The sequence below is a fragment of the Monodelphis domestica genome, chromosome 3 (genome assembly GCF_027887165.1).
Source record: "Monodelphis domestica isolate mMonDom1 chromosome 3, mMonDom1.pri, whole genome shotgun sequence".
Lineage (NCBI taxonomy): Eukaryota > Metazoa > Chordata > Mammalia > Didelphimorphia > Didelphidae > Monodelphis > Monodelphis domestica.
This window is the reverse complement of record NC_077229.1, coordinates 382,974,904-382,988,938: the sequence shown is the minus strand read 5'-3', so window position 1 is coordinate 382,988,938 and position 14,035 is coordinate 382,974,904. Positions and strand designations below refer to the sequence as shown.

The following is a 14,035-nucleotide window of genomic DNA, read 5'->3' as shown; positions in this document are numbered from 1 at the left end:
GTTATGGGATGGGACCATATGGATAGGTTTGGGCCAGTATCAGAAGATTAATAGGTGTGGGAAGGCCAACAAACCCAGCCAGGCAGAGCCTGACTCTTAAGATGACACACAGACCACTCAAAATGGGAAGTAGGTTTAGTAAAAGAAATAAGGTAGAAGAGTGTGGGATAACCTATAGCTAATTTGTCCAACTAATAACCCAGGATCTCTTCACAGATTTCTTCAGTGATTTTCCCTGCTCATCCTAATTACCTAAATCCCCAGTCCCTGATCTTGGCTAAACTAAAATCCCCTTAGCTGTTTTTAAGTAAAGGGTCTGTGTAAGCCTGATGGGACCCAGGGAAGGTCCTAGATCCAAAAGGACCCAGACCTGGTCTCACAATCAGATGCCAGATGGTTCAGGATCACCAGGAACTGCAGTAGATAAACCACATCAGCAAAGCAGCAGGGCCGCCAGACAGCAAGACAGGATAGGGAATTCGGGGTAGTATCAGCCACTGAAGAAAAGCAGCCTGTGTCTTAGGTCAGAACCAGAGAAAGACCCCTAAACCTCAGTTAGCTGTCTCTCCCTTATTTTCCCATTCTAGAATTCTCTCCCTCTTAGTCTCGTAGCCCTGCAAAGTTTCTCTAACCCTCTCTTCCAAATAACCACCTGGAGTACTTCCCTGCAATTTGTATATAGTTCTTCCTTCACTTCAGGGCTTAGCTTAAATGAAATGCTTCTGCTTTTTCCCAATACCAGTTCCTTACTCTATTTTCACTTTCCACATTGCAGTGTAGTTACTTGTATTACATTCTTATCTATAAACTTTTTGGATGAATAAAGCATATAGTGATTTTCAAAGAAAATATAATTTCATCAAAATCATAAAGAATTCCATTTTAGAGAAAAGTTTTATTTGAAAGACTACATCTAACTACTGATTAAATATACTTGTTCAGCCAGTTGATTAGGTCCTTCCTTGCTTCTTCAATATATGGTTTGTCTTTAGGGTTCCAATCTTCTCTCTGGCGATGCACAAACCCATGAGTTTGCCCAGGAAATACTTTAATTTGGTAATCAACTTTGGCGTGCTCTTTCAACTTCTGTGTCAGCAAAGTGACCTATTATGCAAAACATTTTATAAAGATGTTACTTCAACAAATTTGCTTGTTGCCAGTTTCCAAATTGCACATTGCTCAGAATTTGTCCTACAGTTGGAAAGGATTTCCCTTACTTGTAAGTTTACCTGACTAATAACTAGACAGGCCTGCAATTGTTTAATAATAATAATAACAATGCATTATATGAATGGGCATATTGGAGCTTTTTTCCTTACCTTTCTCTCCCATATTTTGAAAGTGCACACGATTTAAGGCACAGACTATGTTGTAGATCACCTAACTTTATACTTCATTTGAAAAGCTTATAAAACTAAATTCATATTCTCTTCAATATACAGAAATTTTAACACACTGAAGGCTTCGTCTGCTGTGCAACAAAAGCATTCAAAAGTAGCATCCCTAACCTCAAGGAGCACACATTCTCTTCCCCTGTTTATTTTGTCGAGAGAGCAGACATTTCCTGCAGGTACACCTACATACAAACACAGTTCCTTTGAGGAGGCCTGAAAGGATGAGATGTTTGAAGTGTATCAAAAAACTGAAGCTTAGTCCAATGCTTCTCGGAGAACACATGGAGCAGTTCGTAAAGCTACAAATCACTGTAAACAACCTGCTTTGAGATGACCACTTACTTGCTCGAGAGGAATAACAGCATCATTCTCTGCAAAAATGAAGAGTGTAGGATTCTTCAAACTATAGACATCTTCAGCATCTCTGATAATGCCTAGAAAACGTTGAAAAGAACTTGAAAACGTTCGGTAAAGTAAAAGAGCAGCATTTGTTTGGTTACAACAAACCTAGAAAAGTATTCCGAGGTGTCAGTCTCAAGGAACGGTCAGATGGACAGAGCAGAAACCAAAAGATAATGAATGCACCTATAGGCTACTTGACGTACCTTAGAGATTACGCAAATGTAATATTGGGTCCTCCTCAATGTACACAGTATAACTTGGGAATAGTTTACAGTCTTTTAAATATGGAATTAAATCTTATTCACTACCACATCCACTAGCAGCTTTTATGAATTAAAGCCACTCCTAGGATACCTAACTATACCTTATATGGGACTCAGGCACTAAGATGATCTAGTTCTTTTCTATGCTTAAGCAGCTGTTATTGTTAACTTGCATACCACGTACAAATAGACTTATTTCATGTAATTTTAAAAAGTGGGAGGAACATGAGAAATCATCCTTATTTCTGAGCCTCTCATTTTGCAGATGAACACCTGAAGAAGCCAAAAGAGCTGAAGTAATTTAATTTGCCCAGTGTCACATGTGGAGTTAGTAGCAAAGGCTCAACTAAAACCCAGGTTTCCTGTTTCCACAGTAAAGAGCATTTTCTAGTATAAGTATTAAATACCCTGTTTGCTCATAAATTTAACACATTCATCAAATGGTTCTTTGAAAGGCTTTGCTAGCAAGACTCCATTTTTAGTTGTCCTAAGTCTACTTACTTCATATCGAACCTGATCTTTTGTAAGGTTCCTGCTCTAAAATGCTTTAATTTTGTGATTCCACATTTGCAGCACTTGATTTTGTACTGTGTCTTAAGACTCGGCAAATTGGGGGGAAAGTTTCTTATCCAAGTTCGTCACAATCACAGATTAAGATCATTGTTTGAGCAAGGATTACCATAGACTGAGACTCCTGCTTTTAATTCCGGATATTTCATCATCAAATCATGTACAACAATTCCGCCCCAGCAGAATCCAACGATACCAATTCTCTGAGCATGGCACTTCTCTTTCAGATACTTAAGAACAACGCTGGCTTCTCTGTGAAAGGTAAATAAAAGGTATTACCATTGGCTTCAGTGATAGCTAGAAAGAAAATTAGGCCACCGATTTTACCAACAATAATAATACATTGCACTTATTTTTCACTTGTTATTTGACTGTTAAAAGGCATTTTAATAGTGAGCCAGCTTTTCCTAGTGTTGAATTAACAATGACAAAATCAAGTAGTGCAGCAAGATAGATGAAAACAGGAGAAACTCAAATAATTAAAGAGACAGTAAAAGTTTTCAGAGATTTAGTAACTAGCAAAGAACTAGAACTGGAAAATAATTAGGTCTGACATACACACAGTCACATACAAATATGAGTACATACAGACAAGATACATTCAGGCCCAAGTATTCAGACTAAGTCATATCCATAGTCTGTTCCTAATGCCATTTTTAAAAACTTAATTTCTGGGGGCAGCTGGGTAGCTCAGTGGATTGAGAGTCAGGCCCAGAGACAGGAGGTCCTAGGTTCAAATCTGGCCTCAGCCACTTCCCAGCTGTGTGACCCTGAGCAAGTCACTTAACCCCCATTGCCTAGCCCTTACCACTCTTCTGCCTTAGAATCAACACACCATATGGATTACAAGACAGAAGGTAAGGTTTTTTTTTTTTAATTTCTACTGATAAATTTTGTTATTTACCTTATTTTCATTTCCAAATACAGTTCTCCTTTCTATATCACACCTTTCTCCATCAGGGTTTCACTATATCGTGGGTTGGCATAAACAAAATTAAATAGGGGTTTTGGGACAATTTTGTGGAAGCTGCAAATGACATGCAAAGGCCAGCAGATAACACAGAAAAAGTACAGAAATGCAGAAATGCACAATTAACTCAATATTTGCAATAAGGTACTGTAAACAGCCCATAAAAAAAAAAGAAAAATTCATATTTCTTCTCATAAAAAACTTCTACACAGATTTTTCAGATCCCAGAGGTGCTGTGCCCTTCACCCCAACATGTGGAAGGGATAACTGTATATTCCTCTCACATCCATTATAATAAAGCATAAAAAAAGAAAACTTGATATAGGTCTCCAGCCTGCCCCTGAGAGAGTGGGATTACACAATACTGAGGGGCAGCTAGGTATGTAGCACTGTAGATAGAGGGCCAGATCTGGAGTTGGGAGGACCTGGGTTCAAATGTAGAATCAGATCCTTTCTAGTTATGTCACCCTGGGCGAGTCACTTATCCCCATTGCTTAGCTCTCACTGCTCTTGTATCTTAAAACTGATACTAAGACAGAAGGTAAAGGTTTGATTTGGTTTTTTAATTAAAAAACCAAAATAGCCCTTACTACTATCAAGAAAGTAGCAATAGTTCTTATCCAGACCTTCCCTCCAGAAGTATGACAGATCCCAGGCTTAATGTCAAGCCCAAAGTCAGAAAGCAGATCAGAATTGGCAAACCAAAAAAATAGGCCCACCGTAATGATATTATGGAGTTAGGACACTCAAGCACAAACAGAAGAACATAATAACTCCAGTGCCTTGGAGAAAAGCATAACTTAGCCATAAGGGATGAAATACGTGTTTTTTAAAGTTTTAAAAATTGTATACTCCTTATTTTTGTGTATCCTTAGTTTTTTTTGTTTTGGATTTTTTTTTGTTTAGGACTAATTCCTCCATTAATCTACCTTCTATCTAATTTCCCTTCCTCCTTTCTTTTCCTTCTATTTCCTTATTTAATGAAATACAGATTTCTGTCCCCAGTTCTGCGTGTGTTCATACCTTGACTATATGGGATAACTTTCCCTAACTTTTTTTTTTGGTGGTGTTGGCTTCTGAAATTTCTCCTTTCTCCATTTTTCACCCAGGGCCTCCCTACTTAAGAACTCCACCGTGGTGCTCAGGTCTGAAACTGGGCAGTAGGTTATAAAACTGCCAGCTGGCATCTGCCCTCATTGCATCTGGGGTGTTCTGGTATGAGTCTGAGACCTCAGCTCCACCCGGGCTCTGGAGAGGTAGGTGGTGGGGGTAACATGAAGTTTCCAGTGGAATAACCAGTGGAAGAAATGTCTCTCTATCACATTATGTCTATGTTGCAATACAGTTGTATTGGTCCATCTGGCTGTGCTCCTAGGCTTCCTCATGGTCTCCAGAGATTTATCATCTTTTAACATCGCATCAGCCCTGAAACTGACCCCTCATCAGTACCCCCCTTCTCTCAGGTCCCCTCCCTCCCGATGGGGAGAGAAGAGGAAGTATGGACATTCGAGGATTCCTTCCAGTTTCCATACATTTAAAGAGGGTTTGAAAGGCAGCCATCTCATTTCCCACATCATAATTTCCCATCCTTAGGCCAGGTACCCTCCTTTCTTTTCCATACTGCTTCCTTCCCCTCTTCTTAATTCCCCATTTTCAGCTCCATTTATTGTAAACTTCCTAAGGACAAGGACTGTTTTGCCTTTCTTTATACTCCTGAAGCACAGGACTGGCACACAGTAGGTGTTTAATAAATGTTTATTGTCTGATTAGCCAACCAAAAGCAAGTTGAAGACAGGAGGTAAATTGAGCCTATTTTAAAGCATACCAAAAGCACTCCTTCTTCACAGTCTATTGCCTTGCCTCTATCCTAAGAAATTAATTTAAGGTTTATCTGACCTAAGTGACCTTCAAGGGCAAAAATGGGCAATATGATCTGAAAACAGAAATACCTAATAATAGAATCATCTACTATAATGCATCAAAGAAGTGTGAATATGAAGAGAAACTCAAAGATGCAACATGTGGATTTGTGGCAGAGCCAGGATAAGAGGAGTCCTGAGTGCCCTTCCTCCTATTTAATAAACTCTGCTAATGATTTGGTTTTTTCCTCTGCATCTAAAACACTCAAAAGCAGGATTTCATCAGTCTAAGTATTTCATTGATGAAGATCTCAAACCATTTCATGACTGGCTAAAATAATTGCCATTGTCCGAAGCCTGCCTTCTGGTGCTGAGCCTTTGCAAACTTACCTAGACTGGTCTTTTCTAATGAATAGCAGGCAGTCTGAATTTATGCTGGAAGCCTTTTTAGCATTTTTTCCTATCAGAAATTGTTCTGTTGCTTCTTCAAGAACCCAAAGCCATCTTTCTATTATGATGTGTCATGGAGCATCATCCTTACAAGCAATCCCATCTTGAACCAGAATTAAGAGAGGCTTCTAGTTCAGATGAGTTGTAAGAGACAAAATCTGATTTAGAGTCTTTTGTCTGTTTCTTCAGCAGGTGGAAGTGGGTGTCACTAGGAAATGGTCTGTCCCAGACCGAGGCTCAGTGTAGTGTTGGAGCTCACCAGTAATGCTCACTGCTCATTTCCTCCTTTATGTGGAATTAGAATTTTGAACCCCAGGACTCTCTCTCCCAGGATCCCACTTTCATTCTCATGTTACATGCTAATGTAGGGAGGATATACGTATTGTGTAGCTCCACCCTCTCTCACTCTCTTTTCCCCTGTTTGCAGTTGGGAAAGCTGACTTTACTCAGGTTTTTACTTTTGTCCTTTTATTTCTTTCACTTCAAATGATTATTAATAAAATAATTTAAAATTAATAAATTAATAAAAATAAACACAAAAATAACATATAATACTTGGAGTTATTCGATATTAATTTTAATCTTACATTCACCACTTAATGAATCAATATGTCAGTCTCTCTACACTTTATCATTCATCATTTTTTAACTCAGTAGAGCTATCCTAGGATTCAATGCGTTTTTTCACTCTTTTAAAGCTTCTTCTGTCAACCCTCTCTATACTTCCTTGGTCATGTCAGAATAGTCTCTCAACAAAAAGTGCTAGATGTCAGACTATGCTTCTGCTCTCATACCTCCAGGCTAATCTGTCAACCTCCAGCTATCACAACAGCCCTAATACTACTTCCTTATGCTATTAAATAGTGCCAGGAACAAGTCAACTTAATTCAGCTCAAAAACACTACATATCTACTGTGTGCCAGGCACTGGAGCTGCAAAACTGAAAATGTCTGCCTACTAAAACAACATTACTGAGGGAAGTAAAATCATCACATACTTATCAACATTTCTGGCATTTCTTGTTTTCAGCCAGTCCTGGAAGGTAGACCAGTCATCAGATGTGTGCCAAGGTTCTTTCCCTACAAAGAAGTCTGGGCAGATTGCTCTATGAAATAAAAAAGTTAATTCACCTTCAGTGTTGCAGCCTACTACATATTATTCTCAGAATTCTTAGTATGTGGGTAGTTTTTACAAGATAAGTGTGACCAGTACACTATATCTCACCCCACACCCCTTCATAGACAGAGTTTCTGATATAAAGAAAAGAAAACTATTTTCCTAGCAAAAAAAGAAAAAAGGAGAAAGGAAAAAATACATAGCCTATAGTGTCCCGAAGACTGTCCAGCAGTCTACGAAGTCGGGGGTCCCTCTGACTAGGTGTGACAACAAAGGTGGATAAGGAATGGGAGACAGCTCATTTTTTCAAACCTGTTGTTCAGGCCACACTAGGAGCTGTTCCACTAGGCACAGGGTCATCTTTATTTTTATAGCTCAGTGGTTACATACTTTCATGGCACACAGTCTCATTTTTCAACATACATGATTTCTTACAGATAATTGGATATGTCACATACTAATTTTTAACAAATCGTTTAATTAGCATTCCATTACCATCCCACGTACCATGTTGTTATAGATTCCGACAACAAACACAAAGCTTTACTAAAGAAAATGTATTTCTCATCACAGGCAGGATAACCAGGGTCAACCCCCATTGACCTGTGAGTTGCTCAGACTTGCTAAGAAAAAATCATTGTTACTTTTAATCAACTTACATAGTCACCAGATTACTTAGGAGACAAGCAACAAAAACACTGCTGCTAAGTGCAGGGTCAAAGGGTAAAGTCAATACAATCTAGATTTAGGTACTTTCCAATTTCCAACCTTCATTTTTTCTAATGTTTCACTCAGCTATCTTAGAAATGTTGCTTAGGCTTCAGTAAACACAACAAGCCAGTGGAGGATATCATACCAGCCTGTGACTGAGAAGTGATTAATATGCCTGTCGGCCCTGGCTTACATTGGGGGTAGAGAATCTGAATGTGGTTTTTACTGGAGGTTTAAGCCTAGGGAAAAGGAGGGGTTTTTCCCACCTAAGTGGGTACATAGGTATCTTTTAGGCTTAATTCTGTAGATATGATCTTTTTGGTGATACTCTGGGGGGATTAAAGTGGTATTAATCCTGAAAACATTTTGCTCTCATATTATTTTTTCCTATAGCTGGGGAGGAAACAATAATCATGGCAATTCCAATAGCAAGGGATATTAGTGGGGGAAGTCACATAGAGGGGGGCTGAGTAGGTATCTCCATCTTTCCAGAGGGTCACTTTGCGACCCTGGTTTCCACATGCAACCATGTCAGACAGCATGGGTTTGACGGCCCCCAACAATAGTGGATAATAATATATAAATCTATCCCCAAATGATTTTTAATGCTATATAAAATGCAGCTAAATAACATATATGGCAGTGTGGCAAAGTGGATAGAAAGTTGGCCTTGGAACCAAGGAATCCTCCATTTAAGCCCTTCCATGGATTTTGTGACCCTGGACTGATCTCAGTGCTTCAGGCAACTCTCTAAGACTATTAAGTGGCAGAGAAGGTGATGACCTGCATTATAGTGCCATCCCCTTTACTAAAGAAATCACAAAGCAAGTCTAGAAAAAAAAGTGGAGAGTCTCTAGTTGGTCCCTTTAAGAACTATCTACCCCAGCAGATCTAGGTAGCTCCTGGTCCTATACACTGGATCCACATGCTTATTTATCTAAAGGAACACTCTGGGGTGGACAGGTCTGATTAATTGTAAGACTATTAAGTTTTCTTCACTGAATATATGCTATGTAATGTTTGCTCACTGTGCACATTTTCCGGCTCAATGGATATTTGCCAAGGTAGATTAGTAAAAGGCCAATGCACCAGACATTTTTTCTTGAGTCCACTGCTCAATGTCAGAGGACCAGGAAATAAATCTTTAACTCAAAGACCACTTTTTCTTCTTTTAAATGACAAATAGGAAAGGAAAAGAAGCAATTCTACTCCACACAGTAGACAAATTAATATTTACTTTTTTCTCAAGTTATAATTTCTTTAAGTTTTGGCCTGGCAGTCAGGAGACCTAGGTTTTGCCCCTATTAAATATAATTTTTAAAAATTCTACCCCCCCCAAAAAGATATAATTTCTTTAGCTTAAAGCCTATAACCAAATGCTATAGAAAAAAAAAATCCTATCTTCAAAAAGTATCAAAAGAAATAGGGAAGATAGGAAGAGGGGCAGGTTTAATGAAAAGAGTATTAGTTCCTTAAGGAACATGTTGAAATTGAGGTGTTTGTTGGTGGGAAATGCAAGTACTGCTCTCTGGTAGATAGACATGTACAATAAGAGCTCAATGGAGAGTTGGAACTGGGCATACAGTTATGGGAATCATCTGCATTGATGTGGATTTTGTTGTTTTTTTTAAGTTATGGGAGTACATGATACATCCATCCAAAGGAGAGACTATAGACAGAGAAGAATAGGAATGAGCACCAAGCACTTGGGACACCGAGCTCTATGGAGTTCAGAGTGTTAGGGTGACACAAGAGAGGTTTGGAATTCTGAGGATGACTGACAGGGTGGAGTGGCAGTTTGAAGAGCAGAAGCTTGTGGGACAAGAACAGTTGACTGAGAGGATTCTAGAGAAGCTCTTGGTCTTCTGCCTTGAGACTGGGAGCTGGAAAGTCCGGTTTGGGGAAAGGCTGAAGAATTTCTGAAGCCACAAGAGAAGATGCTGTTTCTTTCCTCCTGTTCCCTCACCAGATATTTAACCACTGAGTCCCTCCACCTGCAGTAAACATCTCAGACCCCTGAAGGGGAGCTGAGTGGACTCTCTAACCAGAGCTCCTCTTTCCTGACCCTCCTTGCCACCCAGAACTGTTTCTTAATTATTTATTTAGGACATATTAGTATTTAAGTCAGTAGAAGGGGCCATCAGCTGGGAAAGGGGCAGAGACATTCGTAGGCACAGTTGCTGGGCCATTGAATCGAGGACTGCATAGGAATTGGGCAGGGCTACCTCCACCCTCTCCCCTCAACTCTTTTATCTAACCTTGTTAATAAATCCCTTATAGCAGTCAGATCTCTGTGTTGCCTTTAAACCTTAATAGGAAGGGAGCTTCAAGGAACTGGGGACAGGTCTCAGGCTGGAGGCCAGTCCCACAGTGGTAAGACCTAGACAAATTCTGCCACAAAGCCTCCTTTGGGGAAAGGGTATAAATCCTACCTCTGGGAGTGCAGACTGGGGAGAATATCATCTCATCCTCTCAGCCAAATACATCAAGGAGCTTCACATGATAACTGGCTGCTTATCATCACTTGAGACAGTGAGAGAGGGGCGGTCATACCCTCTCTCATAGGCTATTTACCACAAGCCCTGTTCCTGCTCACATAATCCACCCAATACCTCACTGGTATAACACCTCAACTAATGACCTAAACCACTTATTATTATAACAAGATGATCCCCATTCTTTACAAGAGAAAACAAAGAGGGAAAGTGGCCGGATAAGAAGGAATAAACAAAGTAGAAGAATACTACAGAAGCTAAGAAACCCAGAAAGATGGGAGGAAGGAGAGGGAGTCGCAGAGGGTGGTCTGCACTGTCATCTCCAGTAGAATAGTCCAGAAGGAGGACAGCTGGGTGGCTCAGTGGATTGAGAGCCAGCCCTAGAGATGGGAGGTTCTAAGTTCAAATCTGGCCTCAGACACTTCCTAGCTGTGTGACCCTGGGCAAGTCACTTAACCCTTACTGCTCTTCTGCCTTGGAACCAATACATAGTATTGATTATAAGGTGGAAGGAAGGTAAGGGTTTAAAAAAAAGAATAGTCAAAAGGGATGAAGATGAAATAAAAATCATTAAAAGCAATAATTAAGAGGCAACTTTTGGGGAAAGGATTCAGGAGAATTGTGGGGACAGTCCATAGTGCAAAGAATTGAAGAATGAATGAATATGGAAGAAATCAAACATTTCTTTCAGCTCAGAAAACTTCTGAAAAGCTGGGATGATTCAGTGATCATGTATCAGCCCCACTTCTGAACAGGTGGTTGGTTCAAGAAATACTGAACCAACACCCCCACACACAAAAAAACACACAAAAAAAACCATTTTGAATGTATTTAAAATAATTGAAAAAAAAAAAGAAATACTGAACCAAAGTAGACACCTATGTTTATTGTTATAGCCTTCAAGGTGACTGAAGAATTATACTATCTCAAAGGTATTATGGGAGAAAAGACAACCAGACTTAAACCAGGATTCCAGCGTTTTTCCTATGTGGCCTAAAAGCCCATGGATTGAGAGTTAGGGATTGTTGACAAACTAAATTCAATTTGGAGGCAAGGTATTTGCTTTATTTTACTAAAATGTGATATGGAATTCAGTGTATCAATAATATCTTTCTGGAAGTTTTTTTAACATTTTTTAAAAACTATACTAGGAAAACAGACAAAAGATCAAGAAAAGCAGCATTTTGTATTTTATACTTACATGTATCCATTGGCTGCAATCATATCAACCATATATCTGGTGTTGGGCATTTGCCAGCCAAAAATATCTTGAACAACAATCACAGCTTTGTCTGTGGTTGATGGCGGTTGGCTAAGGTAAGCCTTGATGTGCTTGATTTGCACTTCGCATCCCAGGCCCCCATATTCCATCTTATGCCCAATGTCACAAGGGCAAGGCTGAGCCTCGTTAGCCATTAGGAAGGCTTATGTCAGGCTATGGAAGTGGAGACTTGAGTGAAACTACAATAAACATAACACCATGACTGCTGAACATTAAGTAAGAATTCATTTTCACATATAATGAGCAGATAGTAAATAGTGAATAAAAGTTGATTTATGAAAATTATACTTAATTTCTCATTGCTCAATTTTCTAAACTGCTAGAGTAGAACAAGTAGGTTAGTAGCCTCTTAAGGTGGCACAATGGAGAAAGCACCAGGTCTGGGAGGACCTGGGTTCAAATTTGACTTCAGATACTTCCTAGCTGTGTGACTTTGGACAAGTCACTTAACCCTGTTTACCTACCCTTACTGCTCTTTTGCCTTGGAAACAACACACAGCATGGATTGATTCTAAGACAGAAGGTAAGGGTTTAAAAAAAATTATTTAGGTGGTTGAATGGATTGAGAGCCAGGCCTAAAGATGGGAGATCCAGGGTTCAAATTTGACCTCAAACACTACCTATGTGTAACCCTGGGTAAGTCACTTAACCCTCATTGCCTAGCCCTTACTGCTCTCAATACACAGTATTAATTCTAAGACAGAAGGTAAGGGTTTAAAAATTATGTGTATATATATATATATACTCCGAAACAGGATTGTGAACTACTCCTTCATGCAAAAGTAGTCTCCTCTTCTCTTCACATCTGTAATACACTAGCTGTGGCAGATGGGGATAAATGTGAGAGAAATAGATCTTGATATACTCTTCCTGGTGTTTCCCTATGAAAAAATAACCTTAATATAATCATACTCTATTCTGTTCCTGCTCATATTTGTAAGATAAATAAATACACTTAACTTTTCCATTTTCTTTAAAGTAACAAGGTTTTAATTATATGCTATCAGCTCAACGAGAATTTTTAAAAAGCTTCTCTTTTCTCCATAGACTATTTAGCTATGCTTTTGATGTAACAATCCATAACAAACAGAATGTTAGATTGAAGAGGCCATGCTATGTTTATTTGTAAACTTATTCTCCATGTTACCTAATTTTATAACTTTATTTTTTTATTTTATAGGTTATCACTTGAAATGTCACTTTGGACAATAAATTACATTTATGCCTCTTAATAGAACACTATTATTAAATCAATTGGTTACATGATCTAGTTCCTGATACAGTGCTCTGCACAAGTACATAGAGTAGATACTTAATAAACGCTTGTTATATTGTTATATATTGTTATATTGCTGTATCATATTGTATGATTTCCATTTGCCTTTAACACAGTGATAACCACTGAGCTTTGGCCTGAAAACAAAATGGGCAAACATGCAGATATATAATTAAGGTCTACTTATCTATTTATCTAATTCTGCAATTAAAAAAAAATATTCAGAAATACCCTAATCTTTAATTGCCTCATCCCACACAGTCCTAAATTCCAAAGATACAACCTTATTGTTTGTTTGTTTGTTTGTTTGGTGTTTTTTTTTTGGGGGGGGGGTTGCCATTTTGTTAAGAATTGTGATCTTTATTTATGACATCCCAGGCATTTCCTCATATGCATCCATCCCCAACTTACCCCCAAACAATTTTCTCTTGTAACCAAGAAAACAATTTAGCAAAAGGAATCGCATCTACAGCCTTTAGTATCCCTGGTCCCACTCTCCACCAGCAGGAGGCCAGGATAGCTCTAGGATTCCTTTAAATAAAGCTTTGAAGTGTGTATAACATATCCAGGAAAGACAGCAAAGCTGTACTGGCCTGTTGCTATGCTCCCCATGTGTCCACACAGCCATACCTTGATTTCTTCGGCTAGCTCCGAGAGAGCTGATCAGAAATCCCCTGCTTTTACTCTCTTCCTTTAACAATTGCAGAATCACTTTAATGACACAGCAAGCAGACTCAGAAGGTGACGGAGGAGACAAGCAGCCCTTTGGCACTACCTTCCTTACTGCTGGGTGGACCGTGGCTGGGAGAGGAAGGACTTGCTGATTATATAAAAAAGGATAAGGGTCATGGACAAATGGAAGCAAGAGGGAGGGATCTGGGCTGGCTGAACTGGAAGTGGATGGGAGAAAAGAAAGAAGGCTTCATTCAGTGCCCCAGCACACTGATTTCTAACTAGCTGACTTTGCAAATATGTAAGATGTTGCAATCACGTGAATATATGAGGAAGACAGGAAAAGAGAGACATTAAACACAAATAGACATGAAATGTGCCTTGTCTCTGATTGTAAATGTTACCCTTTCACAATTAAGCTCTGTCCCCATCTGGAGACATTTGCCTTATTTGGAATTATGCCCAAAGGGCTTTAAAATAATGCATGCCCTCTGATCCAGCAATACCACTACTAGGTTTGCATCCCAAAGAGACTGAAAAAAATGGGAAAGGATCTGTTTGTACAAAAATATTCA

The 14,035-nt window shown here is 39.1% G+C and overlaps 1 protein-coding gene across 2 annotated transcripts; it reads right to left on the bottom strand.

Annotated features, from left to right (window-relative positions):
• Positions 1-875: 875 nt before the first annotated feature.
• CMBL (carboxymethylenebutenolidase homolog) lies at positions 876-13,756 on the bottom strand. Of its 2 annotated transcripts, none has more exons than XM_001363994.5 (6): positions 13,419-13,756; positions 11,432-11,665; positions 6,906-7,013; positions 2,739-2,881; positions 1,737-1,828; positions 876-1,104 (listed from the first exon to the last, which is right to left on the bottom strand). In XM_001363994.5, the coding sequence occupies exons 2-6, from the start codon at positions 11,644-11,646 to the stop codon at positions 925-927; spliced, it is 738 nt and encodes a 245-aa protein (XP_001364031.1). In that variant the 5' UTR covers positions 11,647-11,665; positions 13,419-13,756; the 3' UTR covers positions 876-924. The 2 variants fall into 2 exon arrangements, with proteins under 2 accessions (XP_001364031.1, XP_003340655.1); XM_003340607.4 differs by having other exon boundaries at positions 11,432-11,691; positions 13,419-13,730.
• Positions 13,757-14,035: the final 279 nt, after the last annotated feature.